The sequence below is a fragment of the Camelus dromedarius genome, chromosome 3, assembly GCF_036321535.1.
Source record: "Camelus dromedarius isolate mCamDro1 chromosome 3, mCamDro1.pat, whole genome shotgun sequence".
In the NCBI taxonomy this organism is placed as follows: domain Eukaryota; kingdom Metazoa; phylum Chordata; class Mammalia; order Artiodactyla; family Camelidae; genus Camelus; species Camelus dromedarius.
The window spans coordinates 89,892,854-89,914,066 of NC_087438.1; the positions used below are offsets into that span (position 1 = coordinate 89,892,854).

A 21,213-nucleotide genomic window follows, 5' to 3' on the forward strand; every position below is an offset into this window, starting at 1 on the left:
CCTGCTACTTTACTGAATTCGTGTATTAGTTCTAATAGTTTTTTGCTGGCATATTCAGGATTTCCTATATGTAGTATCATGTCATACACAAAGAGTGATAGTTTTACTTCTTTCTCTCCAATTTGGATTCTTTTTCTTGTCTAATTTCTGTGGCTCTGACTTCAAATACTATGTCACTGAATGAAAGTGACAAGGGTCGCATACTTGTCTTGTTCCTGATCTTAGAGGAAATGCTTTCACCTATTCACCATTGAGTATGATGTTGGCTGTGGTTTTGTCATATCTGGCTTTTATTGTGTTGAGATATGTTCCCCCTATACCCTCTTTGTTGAGAGTTTGTGTCATAAATGAATGTTGAATTTGTCAAAAGTTTTTCTGCATCTATTGAGATGATCATATGATTTTTATTCTTCAGTTTGTTTGCATGGTGTATCACATTGATTCATTTATGAATATTGAACCATCCTTGCATCCCTGGGATAAACCTCAGTCATAGTGTATGATCCTTTTACTGTATTGTTAGATTTGATTTGCTAATATTTTGTTGAGGATTTTTGCTTTTATATTCTTCAGGGTTATTGGCCTGTAGTTTTCTTTTTTTGTGTTGTCTTTACCTGGTTTTGGTATCAGGATGATGCTGGCTTCACAGAATGAATTTGGCAGCATTCTTCAATTTGGGGGAAGAGTTTTAGAAGGGTAGACATTAACTATTATTTAGCTGTTTGGTAGAATTCACGTGTGTTGTCATCTGGTCCTTGAATTTTATTTGTTGGGAGTTTTTTGATTACTGGTTCAATTTCATTACTGGTAATTAGTCTGTTCATGCTTTGTATTTCTTCCTGAATCAGTCTTGGGAGATTGCACATTTCTAGGAATTTATTCATTAATTTTTGGTTGTCCAGTATATTGGTATATAATTGTTCATAGCAATCTCTTAGGACCTTTTGTATTTCTGTAGTGTTGATAGTACCTTTTCTTTCATTTCCAGTTTTATTTATGTGGGCCCTCAAGTATTTTTCAAATTTTTAAGTATTGCTTGTGGAAAAAAAATTGTATCAGCTATTTTAATTAGGCCAATTACTGTTTCTGCATATGAAAGAAAATACTGTGTTGTCAGAATACATATTGGTTATATATTAATATTTCAAACTAATTAAATCACATGAAATGATCTTTTATAGTCAGTGGCATCCACAGATAGGAGAATATAATGTGATAGGTCTGGCAAAAGACTGAATATTCTCCCAGAACTTAAACATTGTGTTTATATTATTGTTAAAGAATGCCTTTGTGTCTTTTTTTCCTTCTTAACAAAAATAATTTCCTCATTATATTCTTTCTCAAATCAAAAATAATGTCTTGATAGGAAAACACTTCATACATGAAAAAATAACCCAGAATTACATGATTGTTTCTGCTCTGTGACATTGAAAATAGTCTACAGTTGGATTGAGTCATTTTTCACATTAGGGTTTGCTTTCTAGGAGTAGGAAAATTTGAAGAAAGGGGACAGTAAAATAAATTCTTTGTCATGTGACACACTCATTTGTTAGTCATTACTAATACATAAATTTTATCTATTTTTACCTGATTTGGTTTTTAAATTCATTTTAAGTGCAAGTAAATCTTGCTGTATACCCAAATTCAGATTAAAGTTGCAATATCCGTTTTTTGGAGACACTGTATAAAATTGAGACATTTGCAGTACTTTCATTTAATAGCAGACAGTTGGCATTTACACTTGGGGATATGTTTTCTTTTTTCCAAGCTGGAAAAGAATGTCTCAAATGGAGTTTTCTTAGTTCTGCAAAACTCTACATTGTACTCTGATTTGTAATATGCTAGCAAACATGGCTGGATAAACTTGGTGGTTTTACAAATGGGAAATCTCCATTATCCCTCTAATTCCTGACTTCCCTGGCTCTTCAACCTGTCCTGTCTTGTTTTGATCTCACCTCTACAATAACTGCCTTTGTCAGGGTCAGCAAATGCCCTCTTTTGTTGGATTCTCAGTCTCTACCTGGTGTCCAAATGTTCTCATACTGTAGCGCTCAAGCCTGGGCCCTACTGTCTTCTCTGCTATACTGTCTCCCTAGGGACTCACATCTGGCTTCTTTGCTGAACAATTTTATTTGATGTAAATTATCAAATTCTCATATGTACCGCAGAAATAATGTGTAAATCAAAAATTTTATTTCCATCTTGTGCTGAAACCTCTTCCTTTAGTTTTCCTCACTATAGTTAATGTCACTGTATTAGTGTCCTATGACTGCTGTGACAATTACCAAGAACTTGGTGGTTTAAAACAGCAGAAATCTATTCTCTTGTAAGTTCTGGAGGCCATCATCAGTTTTACTGAACCAAAAATCAAGATGTCTGCAAAGCTGTACTGTCTCTGGAGTCTCTAGGGGAGCATCAATTCCTCACCTCTTCCAGCGTCCAGTGGCTACCATCATTCTTTTGCTTGGGACCACAGCATTCCAATCTCTGCCTCCCTAGTGTCATTGCCTCCTCTTCTTTTTCTGTGTTCAAACAACCCTGTTTGTACCTCTTATAAGGCTACATATGATTGCATTTTAGGCCCTCTTGGATAATCTAGGACAGTCTCATCTCAGGATCCTTAACTTAATCATACCTGCAAGGTTATTTGTTTGTTTGTTTGTTTACCATATAAGGTAACATTCATATGTTCCAGGAATTCAGGCATCATTTTGTTGCCTTAAAAATACATGTTTTTCAAATTGTGGTAAAATACATGTAACATAGAATTTAGCATCTTAACTATGTTAAGTGCACAGTTCAGTGGCATTGTGTACGTTCACTTTGTTGTGCGGCCACCGCCATCCAGCTCCGGAACTCTTTTTATCTGCTGAAACTGAAACTTTGGACCCATTAATAGTAACTCCCCATTCCGCCATCCTCCTATCTTCTGGTAACCTCCATTATGCTTTCTGTGTCCATGAATTTGACCACTCTTCACACCTCACGTATATGGAGTCATACAGTAAGTGTCCTTTTATGACTGACATATTTCTTAGAATACTGTTCTCAAGATTTGTCCATGCTGTAGCATTTGTCAGCATTTCCTTCCTTTTAAAGGCTGGATATTATTTCAATGTATGTATATGCCACCTTTTGCTTCTCTTTCCATTCATCTGTGGATTCTTGGGTTGCCTCCCAGGAAGCAACATTTTAGCTACCGTGAACATTTTAGCTATTGTAAATAATGCTGCTATAAACGTGGCTATACAGGTACCTCATCAAGACCCAGCTTTTCATTCTTTTGAGTAGAAACCCAGAAGTAGAATTGCTGGATCATAGGCCAGTTCTATTTTTAATTTTTTTGAGGAACTGGGTAACATTTTCCACAGGTGCCGCACCATTTTCTTTTCCCACCAACGGGGTGCAAGGGTTCTAGGTCCTCTATGTCCTCACCAACACTTGTTTTCTGTTTGTTTTGATAGTAGCCATCCTGATGGGCATGAGGTGATATCTCATGATGGATTTGTATTTGTATTTCTCTGTTGATTAGTGATGTTGAGCATCTTTTCATGTGCTTGTTGGCTTTATATAACTTTTGGAGAAGTACCTATTCAGGCCCTTTACCCATTTTTTAATTAGGTTATTTGGTTTTATTATTGATGAGTTTTAGGAATCTCTACATATTCTGGATCTTAATCCCTCATGAGATTGATTTTCAAATATTTTCTCACATCCTGTGGGTTTTTACTCTGTTAATAGTGTCTTTTGATGTGCAGAATTTTTTAATTTTCAAATTTTCATGAAGTTTGTCTATTTTTCTTTTATACTCTGTGCCCATGGTGCAATATCCAAGGAATCATAGCACTGTGGAGTTTTCACCTTATATTTTCTTCTGAGAGTTTTATAGTTTTAGGTCTGACATTTAGATTCTTGATCCATTTTGAATTAAATCTTGTACATGGTATAAATTCAGGGTCAAACTTCAGTTTTCTGCAGGTGAATACTCAGTTTTCCCAGCACCACCAGTTGAAAGACTGTCCTTTCTCTATTGAATGATTTTGGCACCCTTGTCAAAAATCATTTGGCCATAAATGCAAGGATTTATTTCTGGGATCTCTATTCTGTTGTGTTGGTTTATATGTCTGTTTTTATGCCAGTAGCACACGGTTTTAATCACTGTAGCTTTCTAGTAAGTTTTGAAATCAGGAAGTGTGAGTCTCCAGCTTTGTTCCTGTTTTTCAAGATTGTTTTGGCTATTCAGGGTCTCTTGAGATTCCGTATGAATTTTAAGACAGTTTTTTTTTTTTCCATTTTTGCACAATAAGGGCATTTGGATCTTGATAGGGAATTCATTGAATTGTAGGCCACTTTGGATAATATTGACACCTTAACAGTATTAAGTCCTCCAGTTCCTGAACCTGGAATGTGTTTTCATTTATTTACCTCTTCTTTAATTTCTTTCAGAGATGTTTTATAGTTTTCATTGTGTAAGTCTTTCACTTTCTTGGTGAAGTTAATTCCCAAGTACTTAATTACTTTTGATGCTATGCTATTATAAATAGAAATGTTTTCTTAATTTCCTTTTCAGATTTTTTATTACTAGTGTATAGAAATGCAATGCTTTCTATGTGTTGACTTTGTATCCTGATACTTTTCTAAATTTATTTATTAGTTCTAATTTTTTTGTTAAAATTTTAGTGGTTTCTGTGTAGAAGATCGTATCATCTGCAAATAGAAATAATTCTACTACTTTCTTTCTGATTTGGATGCCTTTTTATTCTCCTAAATTAGGTTTGCATGTATTTTGTAGAGGATTTTTGCATCAGTATGCATAAGGAAAATTGGTCTGTTTTCTTTTTCTGTAGTGTCTTAGTGCCGTAAGGTATAGGACTTTTCTTTTGGGAGATATTTTTGATTACTGATTCAATCTCCTTACTAGTTATAGGTGTATTTATAGTATCTCTCTTGTTTTGTGGTTCTAAAAATTGTTTCATTTCATTTAGGTTATCCAGTGTGTTAGCATACAGTTGTTCACAGTACTTTCCTACAATCCTTTTTATTTCTTTAGCATTAGTTGTAATGTCCTCACTTTAATTTCTGATTTTTTTAGGTGTCTTGTTTTCATTCATTCTTATTCAATATAGCTAAAGGTTTGTCAGTTTTGTTGATCTTTTCAGAGAACTAACTTGTGATTTTTTAATCTTTTCTATTATTTTTCTTTTCTCTATTTCATGTATCTCTGCCGTAGTCTTCGTTATTTCCTTTCTTCTTAGAGCTTTTAGGTTTCGTTTATTCTTTTTCTTGTTCCTTAAGTTATAAAGTGAGGTTGTTAATTTGGGATCATTATTCTTTTTTAGCGTAAACGTTTCTAGCTGTAAATTTACCCCTGTAACACTGCTTTCACGGTGTCCTGTAAGCTTCGGTACCTTGTGTTCTGTGTTCTCATTCTCATGTTTCAAAACATTCTCTAATTTGCGTTGTGATTTCTTCTTTGATCCACTGGTGTGTTGTTTTAGTTCCACCAGTTTGTGATTTTTCCCAGTTTCCCTTCTGCTGTTGCTCTCTAACTTCATCTCACTGTGGTCAGAGAAGATGCTTTGTATGACGTCTGTCTTTCAGGAGATGAATGTCTCCTGGAGGGGGCCATTTTTTATCCTACCACAGTCACTAATTTCTACCTAGTCGTTTGTACCAAAACTAGGGGTTCTCTTTGAAAACTCTCTTCACCACTGTAATACAATACATCAGCAAGTCCAGTCCGTTCTTCACACCTATCACTTTTTCTTCATATCCACTGTGACCCCTAACCAGGCCACTCCCTATTAGACTGTCCTGCTTTATTTCCCTTATAGAACTTATCGCTGTTTGAATTGTCTTATTTGTTCACATGCATGCTTTATAACATCTGTCTCCATTGTTAATTCTTGAAAGCAGAGGTGATTCTGCTCAGAGCCATATCTGCAGTGACTAAAACAGAGTCTGGCACACAGGAATTAATAAAGAATTTTTTGAGTGAATTTTAACTAAGAAAAGATGGTTCACAATTGTATAGTGATGAGTATGGGTCAGTGCATTAAATATATTTGGTCAATCAAGTCCTCACAACAACTTTATAAAGTAAGCACTGCTCATTTCCCAGTTTTTTAAAGTAAGAGAATAGAGGAACAGAGAGTTTCAATTTCTTTCCCAAGGTCACACATCTTAAAATCTATGATCCTAGATTTAAACCCAAGAAGTGTGGCCACACTATCTGATTCCTACTATCTTTTTTTTTAATTTCACTTTTTCTTTTTATCATTGCCTTCTCTGCAACATTTATGATTTTAAAGTACAAGTCCTATATGAACAAATTTTCCTTGAACTTCCCCCAAATTCCCTCTTTTCCCCCTTTTCTTAACGTAATGTGATCAGTTGTTCTGTAAGATTAACACAGGGAAATACAAATCTTAAAATGACTATTTTCTTCTCCAGTTACTACCTCCAAACCTGCCAGGCCCCACCTTTCTTCCCTGGTGCAAATCTCTAAACATAGATCTCCAATCACTTTTTGTTGTTAAAAGATCTTTTAGTTGAAAAGTGGAATTACACATCTGTGTTGAGTGTCTGGCCATATTATTGTCAGTTTTCCTCGTGCTTAACCTCAGGCCTACATTACTAGGGTCTTTTACCTGTATAAGGAAGTAGCATCTATGCTTTTAAACATTCTGAATACTACTACGGAGATTAAATCATTGTTGAAATGTCACCATGTTTACTCAGCAACCTACTAAGTTCCCTTGCTTGCTTAACTGAGGGAAAAACAATTCTCCTTTTGGAAGGGTATAAGAATGAAGACAAGGGGACCGGTTCATAATTTCATCCAGAGGACAGGAATGAGAAAAACCCAATTGCTTCTAGACATTGAAGAAGTTCGCTGATGAAACTTGTTAGAAAATGGATGTGCATAGTGATAGAAGAGAAAAATTTGCAGTTTCTGCCTTCAACAACTAGGAAAATAATAATAGAATTTACTGAGATAAGACACATGGATGAGTGGCAGATTTGAAATAAAGAAATGACAGTTCAAATCCTAGATTTCAAACCTAGAATCCTAGATTTCAAGCTTAATCCATTCTTTAAAGGCAAAGAATACATATCATAAACCATGTTTTCTAAAAGCTCTTTCAGGCAGTGGGAGGAAGTCATTGAAACTCTTCATCTAAAGTAGTTTTAGCAAAAAGAAAGAAAAAATAAATCATTTCCCGGAAATTGATCATTCTTTAACGATTAACGTGTCTACATCAAACTGTATGTTATCTCATAGGAGACATTTAATTCCCTCCTGATACAGCTATTCTTTTTCATTACTCTCTCTTGGAGTTGTATTCCCATATGCCATTATTCTCTGCTTTTCTGAAGATCATGGCTCTAATATGTTAATAATTTATCAAGAAGTATTAAATGGAAAGCAGTTTAGCTAGAAGTCATATGGGTCGGCTTACCCTGCCTGCAGGTTTTTTGTTTTATTTTGTTTTGTTTTGTTTTTGGTGGGAGGAAGTAATTAGGTTTACTGATTTATTTATTTTTAGAGGAGGTGCTGGAAATTGAACCCAGGACCTTGTGTATGCTAAGCATGTGCTGCACCACTTGAGCTAGACCCTTCCCCCTTGCCTGCAGTTTTGTATGCAACCCACCAAGGGAAGAATTCTCACTGAAAACAGTTTAAAATGTTGAGCAAAATACAAAAGGAGGAAGAAAGAACACTTTAAAAACTTTTTTCTTAATTTTTTTAATTGTATATGTATGTTTTAATTAAGGTATAGTCAGTTTACAATTTTGTGTCAGTTTCTGGTATACAGCAAAATGCTTCAGTCATATACATATATTCATTTTCATATTTTTTTCAACGTGTTACTACAAGATATTGACGATAGTTCCCTGTGCCATACAGTATGAACTTGTTGTTTATCTATTTTATATATATTAGTATCTGCAAATCTCAAAACTCCCAATTTATCCTTTCATACCCCTTTCCTCCCCCCTGGTAACCATAAGTTTGTTTTCTATGTCTGTGAGTCTGTTTCTGTTTTGTAAATAAATTCATTTGGCCTTTTTTTCAGATTCCACATGTAAGTGATATCATATGGTATTTTTCTTTCTCTTTCTGGCTTACTTCACTTTTTAAATTTATCTCTGAACTGGAAAGAAATTAAAGGATCCCTCACATGCCAAAAACAAAATGAGAACAGAAGCCAGAGTATTAGGCTCACTGAAGACCCACTTATGCTTAATCCTGGTGACCAATTTAGACTCTGAGGGCCAAGGGAAACTGTGACAGGAAACAAAGCTTAAGCCCTTTACAAAGTGGAGGCTCTAACAGGAGACCTCTCAGAAGAGCAGGACCCAAAGGTCTACAAGCCCAGTGTGAGATCTCGAAGTGCCTGTGTTGTATTTGCACCATAAAAGGAGAAAGATAGGAAATGTGTCTATATTAACTTTGGTACCAGGTGGAGATAGAAAATCAAATTCCTGGGGAATTTGTAACCCGCAGTAAATGCTCATAGGGATTTGCTGCACCAGTTTACTCTGTGAAGCCCAAAACCCTCAAGACATTTATTTTAATGAAGTTACCGAGGTGGCTGGTATATACAAATGCAAATCCTTTTTGAAGGTAATTTACCTTTAAATCAGGCCTCAAAGGAATTCTATAAAGTTCAACAAATATAATTTTTTAATAAAAATTAAAAAGTTCAGAAAACACAGAAGGAAATAGACACTATAAGCAAAACCCAGTACAAATAATGATAACAGAATCAGGCATATATATTTTTATCATATACAGGAAATATAAAAGTATTATGGTAATATGTTTAAATATATAAAAGAGGGATTTAAAAATAAGAGTAAACAAAATTGACTAAACACATTCAGAAAACCAAATGTAATTTTTAACATGAAATTTTAAAAACTCAATCAACAGAAAACAAGATAGGAGAAAAACAAAAATATACAACAAGCAGGAAAAAAGAAAGCACAAAATAAGATAGTAATAGGTAAATCAAAAGATACCAGTAGTCTTAATAAACATTTAAAATTGAAATATCTAGTTAAAAGGCAAAAATTATCACACTGGTTTTTAAAAACAATTCAAGTATATTGTATTCATAAGAGACATGTTTTTAAAGTTTCACAAAAATTGAAAATCAAAGAGTGGAAAACTGTACCAGAAAAATACAGACCAAAAGATACTGATGTAGCCATAGTAATGTAAAACAAAACTCACTTTACAGAAAAATGCATTGCTCAAGATAAAAAAAGTTCACAAGATAATTATGAAAGAATTCATTTATCACAAAGATACTATAATTTTAAGTTATATAAACCCAGAAATATAACTTCAAAGCTTTAAAGCAAAAACTGACCAAGAAAAACTGACAAATTCATCACTATAGTGAAATGAAACACATATATATGAAGTAAACTGACTTCCAATCGAAGTGTTGAGGTAATGCAAAGAGAAAAGGTACTCCTTAAACAAATAATGCTGGAATAACTTCATATTTATATGAGGGGAAAAAATTGAACCTTGGCCCAAACCTGCAACATACACAAAGATTAACTCAAAATGGATTGGGAATCTAAACAAAAAAGCTAAAACTCTAAAACTTACAGCAGAGGTCATAGGAGAAACATATTAATGACACTGTGGTACACAAGGATTTCTTTACAGTGGATGTACAAAACTACCAACTCTCCCAACCAAAAATACATATGTTGGATTTCATTAAAAGTAAAACTGCTCCTTAAAAGATATCGTTAAGAAAATGAAAAGGCAAGCCATAGTGTCAGGGAAAAATATATGCAATAAACTTAGCATGAAAAGAAGTTGTCTAGAATATATAAACATGGGATTTTCCTGATATTTAATAGAGACAAATATTCTTAACTGATAGGTTAGTTAAAGGGAAGAGTAAAATGCAGATGTTTCTATTTTTCATCTACCTTAAAAAATAACATTTTTAGTACATTTGAAGAGCCTTGTGCTTCTCATCTTATATTTTATAGTAAATTTTGTGTAAGACTGGTATTGGTTTTCCTTAGACGTGTGAACATTGGTATTTTCTTTGTGGGAGGATTTTTGAATCCCAACCTAATTTCTTTACTGTGTGTGTTGATAATTATTCAGATGTTCTTTTTCTTCTTATGTCTTCAGAGAAGTAATCAATTGCACTTACCTTATCTAATCTTTTGTCTTAAAGTCGTTTGTAGTATGACCTTATTACACTACAGTGTCTGTAAGCACTATAGCAATATTTCTTCTCTCATTTCTGATACTATTAATTTGTGTCTTTTTTTCTTATTCAAACTAGAGTTTAATCCACTTTTCATCTTTTAAAATAACCAACTTTTGGCATCATTGATTGTATCTGCTAATCTACTTTCTATTCAGTTGACTTCTGCTCTTTATTGTTTTCTTCCTACTTGCTTTTGGTTTAAATTGCTCTTTTTTATACCATTTCAAGGTAGAAACTTGGATGACTGATTTTAGTTGTTTCTTCTTTGCTAATACGATAGTTTTTCTGTCTAAGCACTGTCTTAGCTGCATTCTGCAATTTTTGTATGTTGCACTTTTATTTTAAAATATTTTCAAATTGCCATTGTGATTTCTACATTGACTCATGGGTTATTTGTAAATGTCTTATTTAATTTTCAGGTATTTGTAGATTTTTAGTAGATATTTTGTTATTAATTCCAGTTTAAATCTGTGTGGAAAGAGAATATACAGTTGACCCTCCAACAGCATGGGGATTAGGGGCATCTACCCTCCATGCAGACACAAATCAGAATATAATTTATAGTTGGAACTCCATATACACCCTTGCTCCATATGTAGAATGTGATATTTTACATCCAGGAGTTCAACCAACAAGGAGCAGGGGATCATGTAGTACTGAAGTATTTACTATTGAAAATTTTCACATATGAGTGGACCCACACAGTTCAAATCCATGTTGTTCAGGGATTAGCCATGCTGATTTCAACTGAGACTTATTTCATGGCCTGTTGCCTATATTGGTTAATGTTTCATTTATAGTTGAAAAAAATTTATATTCTGCAATTGCTGATTCGTCTCTGAATATTGATCAGCTCAATTTGATTCAAGTGTTCTATATTCTTATTGATTTTATTCTTTTATCAACTAAGGAGTGAGAAGTATTCAAATCTCTGATTAAAATTACGGATTTTTCTGTTTCTCCTTTCAGTTATGTCAGTTTTTGCTTCATGTATTTTGATGCTGTGTCATACACTTAGGATTGTATGATCTCATTAATAAATTTTAAGTGTCATTTAAGATTTTACATTTAAAGTAAGTTTAAATTTAAAAGACATTTTAAAAAATTCTCTTTTGATCTCTGAGAATATTCCTTGCCCTGAAGTCCGTGCTATCTGATATTAATGTAGCTGATAATCTTTTTTGTGACTTGCGTTGCATGCTTAGTTCTTTCCATCCCTTTCAGTTTAATCTCCTATTTGTTTGTTTGTTTGTTTATTTGATGTATAGTTGATTTACAATGTTGTGTTGGTTTCTGATCTATAGCATAATTATTCAGTTATACATATACACATACATATATATTCTTTTTCATTATTGGTTTATTACAAGTTACTGAATATAGTTCCTTATGCTACACAGTAAGGCCTTGTTGTTGTATATAGTGGTTTGCATCTGCTAATCCCAAACTCCTAATTTATCTCCTCCACCACGTTTCCCCTTTGGTAATCATAAGTTGGTCATCTGTGTCTATGAGTCTGTTTCTATTTTATAAATAAGTTCATTTGTGTCATTTTTTCAGATTCCACATATAAGTGATGTCATATGATATTTGTCTTTCTCTGTCTGGCTTACTTTACTTATCTAGGTCCATCCATGCTGCTACAAATGGCATGATTTCATTCTTTTTTATGGCTGAGTAGTATTCCATTATATATGTATATACCACATCTTCTTTATCTATTCATCTATCCATGGACATTTAGGTTACTTCCATGTCTTGGCTATTGTAAATAGTGCTGCTATGAACACTGGGGTGCATGTATGTTTTCAAATAAGAGTTTTCTCCAGATATATGCCCAGGAGTGGGATTGCTGGATCATATAGTAACTCTATTTTCAGTTTTTTTAAGCACTGTCCACACTGTCTTGGCATGGCCCATTTTTTTATTGGGTTGTTTGGTTTTTTTGTTATTGAGTTGTATGAGCTATTTGTAAATTCAGGAAATTAAACTCTTGTCAGTCACATCATTTGCAAATATTTTCTCCCAATCCATAGGTTGTCTTTTCATTTTGTGTATAGTTTCCTTGGCTGTGCAAAGACTTATGAGTTTAATTAGGTCTCATTCATTTTTTTTTGCTTTTATTTCTATTGCCTTGATAGACTGACCTAGGAAAACACTGCTATGATTTATGTCAGAGGCTGTTTTGCCTATGTTCTCTTCTAGACGGTTTATGGTGTCTTGTCTTATGTGTAAGGCTTTGAGCCATTTTGAGTTTATTTTTGTGTGTGATGTGAGGGAGTGTTCTATAAAGCCATTGATTTACATGTTTAAAGTACATTCTTATAAATTGAATATAGAGTCCATCCTTTTTTTCCCTCTGGCCTGATAATCTCTCTCCTTTAACTAATATTCCTATTGCATTTAAATGTAATAAAATTGTGGACATAATTGAATTTTTCATTTTTAATCCTTTTTCCCCTCTTTATCTGGCAATCTGTTGGATTAAGTAGTTTTTTAGTATTCCATTAATCTCCTTTATTTGCTTATCAGCTAAATATAACTCTTGTTTTGTTTTTTCCACTGGCTGCTTTAGTATTTACAACGTGGATTTTTAACTTATCATAGTCTCCCTTCAAAGTATATTGTGTCACTTTACATACAATGTAAGTTCCTTAAAACAGTGTACTCCCCTTTACCTGCTTGCCCTCCGTGTGCTATCATACATTTTATTTCTACATTTTACATAATCAGTTTATTTATACATATGCTTTAAGCTCCAAAAGACATTATAACCAATATGCTTATTTCCTTTCTGGTCACTGTTAAGATTGTTGTCCCTGTCACTGTGTTCCAGCCGTTTGATTATGTTGTGCCTTGTTTTGGCTTCCCCCTTTGTGCTTATGCTGTTTGGCTTCTGGTGTACTTTTCAGATCCGTAGGTTTATGGTTTATATCAAATTTGGAAATAATTTTGAACATTATACCTTCAAATAATTCTTGTGCCTACCCTCCCTTTTCAAGGAGCCTTTATTCTAGGACTAGTCCACCCTTATTTCTAATAGGCAGCCTTTCTATTAGGCTCTGTGTGTGCAATAAGATCTCTGCCCTTCAGCAGACTGGAACACGTGTCTTCCAGCCCTCCGTGAGCGCCAGCAGTTGTACAGCTCACAGGTCCTAGGTAGTTGCTCTTTTCCCAGCCTTGAGGAATCTCACCCCACTTACTTGCTGCTGAGTATTTAGCCTCATGCTCAGAGGAGCACCTTTGCAGATTTGTGAAGCTCGTCTCTGTGCAGCCCGCTCTTCTCCACTGCTCCATAAAGCCAATTCCAGATGCCTTAGCCAGCCTGAAGCCCATTCTCTATGTCCCCTCCTCCCTGAAGCCCTCCTTATCTGTGCTCTGCTTCAGTTCCTTGATTCTGGGGTGGGATCTGCTCAATTATTCAGGCAGAAAGTCAAGTAATTTTAGGGATCACATTTGGTCTCCTCCTTTCTGGGATCACAGTTCCCCGTTGTCACTTGTCTAGTGTCTGAGAATGGTCGTTTCGTCCATTGTCTATTTTTCTAGTTGTTTACAGTGGGAGAGAGAGTGCAGTCCCAGTTACTCGGATATGGCCAGAAGCAGATTTTCTAAAAACACATTTTTGAAGCTAATAAATTAAAAACAAAGACCAAGAAACACCACACACCCAGAGTATTGAGGCTGCAGATGAGGTTGCTGTTAAGGTTGTAAATTATATGTTTTCACATACACACATGTGGCATTGGGCGGGGGGTGCTGAATTCCAGAATAGTAGCTGAGTCTTACCATTATATGGTCACCACAAACGTGTTTTAAGGCATTTTTATTAGAGATTTTCAGGAAATGGTCCTTTACAATAGTACCTTGAATATATGTTGAAATACAGGGACAAAACAGAATTATACTGGCCACAGTACAAATCTAGGGCAAAAACTTTCTCAAAATATTTAATAGACCTTAGAGAAATACCAGAAATACTTTACCTTTTAGGCAAAATTGGGTTTTTTTTAACTCAATCTAGCATGATCAGAAATATATCCATTTGTAGATGGTAATAACTATTTGTAAGGTGTTGAGAGTTTTCTGTCAATGAATTTCTCCTTCATGTTTACAATTCAAAGTAAAAATTAATAATACATTTTTCATAAATCTGAAAATACGTATGATTAATATTTTATCTAAAATATATTTTATACGTAGTACATTATTTGTTAGGAATTAAGAGGTATAATTTCAGTAATTTTATTAATATATTACTCATAATAATGGGAATTTAAACACCAGAAAGTCCCTCATTAGACCAGAGAAACCTTAAGAGATAATTTAAAATCTGTTTAATTAATTTAAATGTAAAAGGCACATAACTAATAAGCAAATGAAAAGTATCTTTTAACCTCAATAACAAAAAGAGACTTTTTTTTAAAAAATCTGGATTGTTCAAAATTTAACATTTGATATGTCTCTTCAACCATTTTTTTTTTTTTGCTAGTCTTTCCCATCTCATTATTTGTCATTATAACCCACTGTTTCTCATAGTAAGAAACTGGAATCATCCCTGACACTTCTTTTTATCCAGGACAACCAAGTCACCCGCATACTTTATCAGTTTCACTCCTAAATTCATCTTCACATTTTTCACTACTGCCTTAAGCCAAGCCACCATTACTGTCTTGGGGGCTGCCATGTTAATGTCTGTCTTTATCCAAATTTTCCCAAGATAAGGCCATTTTCTGCACAATATTATTCAAAATCTTCTATAGCTTTGTATTTTTTTTCTTAGGAAAAGATCTCTAAAAATTAACAAGACCTGTGAAGTCTGGCTGTCCCTCACCTCTCCAGCCCCATCCCTGCAGGATCCTCTTCCATGCACTTGGCATCCTGTACATTTGCCTCCTGATTCTCAGCAGGCTGCACTGAGCTTTCAGACCTTTCCTAGAGTAGTTCTCTCAGTCCTGAAGGCTCTTTCTAGGCTTCTCTTTCGCTCTGGCTAACATCCTCCGTAAATGACATCCTTCAGGCAAGCCTTTCCTAACTCCTCCCACCAAAGTTTCAGCGTGATTGTAATTAGTTAGCTACTTATATGACTTGGATAATGTCTGATTTGCTGCTTAGGTGATAAGTTCTTTGAAGCCAGAGAACATACTTCTCTTATTCATCTGGGGACATCCCAGAACTTGGGGTATTTCCTGATTTATAGCTGATGCTTGATAGGTAATTATTCAATCATGATTAAATATTATATAAGAGAAAGGTGTTTTCAAGGAGGTATTCAGAAATGGACACTCTCAGTCATTATTATGAAAGCATAATTTGATGCAAACCTTATGAAAATCAGTTACACATTGTTTTTCAAAATCTTTTAAGTGTTCTATTTCTTTGATTCTGTAATTAAAATCTGGGAATCTATCCAAGGGAAATACTCAGATACACACATAATTAGTGTACAGTATGTTTATCTGAGCTTTATTCACAGTATTAAAAAGTTGGAAATCCTCAGACATTCAATACATAGAGATTAGATTAAATAATATTTAGGAAGATTTATTGGCTTAAGTTATGAAAACGTTTTCATAGAATTATGACATAAAAACCTTCAGTGACTGTTCATGTAAATGTTTTTTTGAATGAGGCATTCAGTTATCTGGAAGGAAGAAGAAAGAATCTGAAGAAGGAAACCTTAATTCATTTTTTTAAATGATAACCATGGCATCTCACTTCCATGTCATGAATTTTATTTAAATAACACAGATCAGGTCAAAAAAAATGTCGATAAACAAAGTTATTCTGCAAAATTCCATGCAAAGCAGTTTATGGGTGAGAATTAGCATTTATCTTCCATTCTTATACACAACAAGTCACAAGCTAGTAATGTTAAAAGGCCCTGAGTTCTGTTTTTAGAACCATCTCATTATCATTGAATTGTTTTGTAATGAACATAACCCTGTCATTTTGATCTGTTAGTTAACATGATTTTGGGAGATCCTTCTTTAATCACACCCTTTCCTGGGTGGCATAGGAGACACAGAGTATGTATAAGATGCAGTGCCAGCCCTCACATTGTTCATAGGATCATTGTATAGACAACACAGACACATATAGCCTTAAAATAATAATATGGTAAAGAGGAAATGATTAAGGGGCCAAGTAAGGTTACAGACATCAAGTGTCCAAAGGAGACTGGAGGAGGCAAAGATGAATGTGACCGTGTATGGTTGTGATCAGTTTCAGGAGAGAAGGAGAAATTCTGGTGGCATTTGCTGTGATTACAGACTTTCCCAAAGAGGAGATGCCTCCTGTTTTACATCAGAGAGTGCTAACCTGTTCGTTTAGAAATGAATGAAATGCTTTTCACAAAATCATGCCAAGTGGATTGTGATTAATGATGCAGACTTGTTAATCTCATAATATTTTTAACCTCTTTATAGCTCTCCGAGACACTGGAAAACAGTCTATTAATAGTGACTGGAAGATTGAACACTCTGGAACATTCAATTTAGCGGGAACTACTGTCCATTATGTAAGACGAGGCCTCTGGGAGAAGATCTCCGCCAAAGGTCCTACTACGTCGCCTTTACACCTCCTGGTATGAGGGATCGAATCAATAACATTGCATAATCAACTTCCTATGACAAAGGATGTTCCCGTCACACCTTCTCTGATCTTTTCTCCAAATCTGAGTTGTCAAGTAGACATTTAAAATTATTTAAGAAGTGGGTTTTTAGGGTGTTTTTAATGTGTTTGGAATCAAGGTATCTAAGCATGGAAATTATTACAAGAAGAACAAGATGTTTTAGTGAATTAGCAGACTCCCAGTAGAGGTGAATTAGCAGGCGGTAGGGAACCTCTTTCCCTAAAAGCATAAGTTTGCTAACCAGAGTGGAAGTCTGTAAAGAGGGTGCTGTAATATGGCAAATCATAGCGTTTCATACATCCGTGAAATGGGCGTTGTCTGCATCTGGATAAAATGCCTTTGACAAAATGCTGTTGATCCTTGGGGACAACACTTGGTAAATTTCTAACAGTGCTTCCTTCACACTTAACCTAGTAAGTGTGTGCTTACTAGGTTCATTGATTCCCGTAGAGAATTAGGAAAAGTTGAATGTTTGGGATAATAAGTTTCTTTACCATGAAGCAGAAGACTAGGTCTGAGTTTGGAGTGAAGGGATCAGGATGCTGGTGGCAGGTTCACATGCCCTTTTTGACCTTGATCATTGCAGTCAGTGCTAAGGGCTCAGGAGCCAGAGGACTGATTGCACGCCGCTGGTGTGTTTAATTCTAGGGGCAACGTCTAAAAGTCACACACATCACCACTTCTTTAAGTCCAAACATAAAACAACTCTAAAACACAGCCAACTGACTGTTTATTCGGAGTGTGGTCTGCCCCATGATTTAGTATCTCCACACAATTTTAGTTGGTCTTGGAGCCAGAGGTTCAATCTCATATTGGCCCATTCGCTTTTCCTGCTTTATGTGCCTGCAGATCCCCGAGGGTCCTGTTGAAAGGCACATTCGGATTCCTTTGGTCTGGGTAGGAACCTGAGATCTTCAGCTCTAACCAGCTCCCAGGTGATGCCTCTCCTGCTGGTCAAGTGACCACATTTCAAATAAGAATGTTTTTTAGAGCTGCAATCCATAGGCTTTACCAGTAGGAGTGCATAAAGGGAGCGAGGTAAATTGCAATGGGGGCCTTCTGTTCCAAATCCTAGTAATAATAACACACATCGTTTATCGAGCACTGAGCATCAGACCCTGGGCAAAAGTGCTTTACAAGGTTCACTATAGCATTTAATCCTCAAAATAACCCTGTGTGATAGGTATTATTATTACTCCCTTTTACAGATTAGAAAAAACTAAGTGTGTAGAAGGTTAAGTAACATGCACAGTGCCTCCCAGTAAATTGTTTGGCTTTGAATAAACTGGTGTTAATCAGTCTTCTATGTGCCACCTCCCCTGATGCAAAGCTTAAATCTAAGTTCTTTGTACCAGGCAACCTTGGATCGTAAGTCTGCATGTATTTTAAATAATTATTTTGTTCATCTCCCCATAGTTCCTTTGGATCATTTTATTTAATTTGAGTTGGAAACTCCACTCTCTGCCCTCTGCCATCAGGGGAGAGAGAGAGAAATGACTAAACAAACATTGTATGACCAATATCTGGCTCTTTCCATGATTGGGTCACTTAGAATAACAGCATTATCAACAACAAAGTATGTTTAATGATTAGGTTACAGAAAAGCCCCTCAGGTTGCCTCCCTTACATGAATGTAGCCTCCGTTTTTTGTGGACCAAGACCAAGGCTCTTTTACTGAGCCTTTAATTCAAAATCTTAAAACAGTACGTGTGAGACCTCAGTGTCGGGCAAAGGGAGTTTCCTTGCTGCAGAATCCTTAATCTGACTGGTAATTACCAAGGTTTTTCCTGGAAGCGTGAGACATAATTAAAGTCAGTGAACTATGTCTAAAAGAAGGCATCTATGTGACCTGGATTTATTCAGTAATCCAAGGGAAACTGCACTTCTAAGATATTTTTCTTTAATGACTATTACAGATTGAAAGCCGGTACTGACTTTTGAAAGGCAATACTTTCTGCTGCCATGCTTCAGTATGTGCCCCTCAACTGTAACACGGTCACACTTTCCTTCTTGCAAGGAATACTGCCAAATTCAGATGGTTTAAGAAAGAGCTAATGATTTTGTAGCCAGTGTCTTTATTTTAAATGGCATTAGATATTCAAGGGAACCCTGAAGTTCTATCAATGAAAAGGTAGATTTTTAAGAAAAAATAGACACACTTTCATTTAATTAAATATGTTGGCAAATGACTGCTATTTATATGTTCACATCAGCATTTTAAAAAATCATGTGATAGTCTGGTGATGTCCATAAACTTACCAAAAAGAGGTAAGTCAATCCCTCTCTCTTTTTTAACTCATTTAACTGAAAGTCACTGGCAACAGGAAGTGAGATAAAGCCAAAATAAGCGCTGTGATGTACTGAGAACTAGTACCCAGTATGTTATGCATATGTGAACTTTAAAAGTATTATTTTTATTGATACTATGGTTGATTTATAATATCATCATACTAGTTCCCCAATCTGCCTGTTAAAATATATCTTAGTATTTCTGTTGATGTATTGAGGCAGAATCTTAACAAAAAGAAGTAAAGAAAATTATCTTGGGCTTATTTAAATTTTTTTCCAGCAAGTGTTAACTCTGAATTACCTGTCATTACAGCTGTCTTGTTACATTACAGGTTAAATATCAAAGTTCTCTAATAATTTAACATAACTTAAAATTTAGATGTATAGTTTTTAAAACATATCACCTCCTGTTACGTAATAGATTGCTCCGCGGAACCTCAGATCCATAGAAGGGATACATTCCACGGGCTTGTTTGACATACTTTGTGAAAATGTATTTATGAGGAAACACATATTCTCATTCATTCTTTTATTTAAAGTGAATATATTTCAGGTATTTTTCTTTCATGTAAAATATGTATGGTTGCTCCATGATGGTGCATTTCTAAGCTTGGCCCTGGCTACCCTGGGAGCACGAGACAGACACAGTTCCTGCTAATGGCTGAGTCCACTGTAGCCCAGGGTTCAGTCATTCTCATACATCTGTTATGGTTTCCTGCACTGTTTACATGTGTGTTCATTACTGTACCATTATTAAGTTAATATGCATTAAAAAGTTCTCTTTAACATAAATTTCTTTTCTAAGGAAATGATCTTTATTATAAATGGAAAATTAGTGACCTTGCCAGAATTAGAGTTTAACTATAAGCATACATGGAACAAAATTCTTGCCCTCCAGTTGGCTTAGAAGTTCTCTACCCTTTTGGAGTAATATGATTCCCAAAGTCTTTCACCTTCTTCCTCTGTTGACACAGGGACTTGCTGTCCATCTGTTTTTTGTGTGAGCGGTAAGGCTACATTTGATATTAGGTTGTGGGCTATATCTTGAGGGCACATGGCCCTATGCCCCCTACTAAAGTCATCTCATATACGTGCCGTGCTTTGGGAGACTGTCCAGTCCGTTGACTTAGGAGAAAATGATCTGGGAACTCTGATCTCATTCATGTGGACTTTTTTTTTTTTTCATACTATCTTTAGCTCAAAGGTAAGTGTATATATAATTCCAGTGTTTTCAGAAGTAGGACAATTTCAACATTTAAGCAAATGTATTAAAGGCGCATGCACACCGTGCAAAAAGCATTTTTAAGGATAAATGCCCGTAGTTGTATGCTTCACATTGAATACGTTCTACTTTGATCTGTATGCCTTGATCACGTCTATACATCATATTACAGGTGCTGCTGTTTCAAGACCAGAGTTATGGTCTTCACTATGAATACACTATCCCGTCAGACCCTCTTCCAGAGAATCAGAGCTCGAAAGCACCTGAGCCCCTTTTCATGTGGACACACACGGGCTGGGAAGACTGCGATGCCACGTGTGGAGGAGGTGAAGGATTTTTCAATATTTATCTTTTCCAAGACAGCTGTTTTCCGACTAACCGTTGATAATTAAGACAGATCCACAACCCCTTATCTGAAATTTCAAGCACCATAAAGGATTGGAAACTGAAAGTCTTTTGCAACACATTTAGGGGCTAAATGCCTGAACTATTTTATGGCAAAATCTGACATGAATTGAAGAAAGACTCTTTAAGAGTTGTTACATATCTCACTCAATATGATTTCCCATTGTATTGCTTTGTGTAAATATAAACACTTAATGGGGGCTGCTCTAGACCCCATACAGGTTGTTATGTCACATACAGATACTTTTATATTTACTTGGGACACTGTTCTGTTTATAGAGTTCAGAGAGATGAGAAGGAACCAACAAAGTATATTAAAATAAATAGCCAAGAACATTGGAGGGAAAACATGCAGATGAAAATGCTTCCCTGTAGGGCAAATGAGAAAGTATTACAAGGAAGAGAGATTG

The 21,213-nt window shown here is 35.2% G+C and overlaps 1 protein-coding gene across 1 annotated transcript in view; it reads left to right on the forward strand.

The window, feature by feature from the left end:
* ADAMTS19 (ADAM metallopeptidase with thrombospondin type 1 motif 19) overlaps positions 1-21,213 on the forward strand; it is a 222,596-nt gene that overhangs the window by 160,587 nt on the left and 40,796 nt on the right. The window contains exons 17-18 of the mRNA XM_031448946.2: positions 16,682-16,839; positions 20,571-20,724. Coding sequence (XP_031304806.2) covers positions 16,682-16,839; positions 20,571-20,724 — 312 coding nt within the window. The remainder of the gene's footprint in view (positions 1-16,681; positions 16,840-20,570; positions 20,725-21,213) is intronic.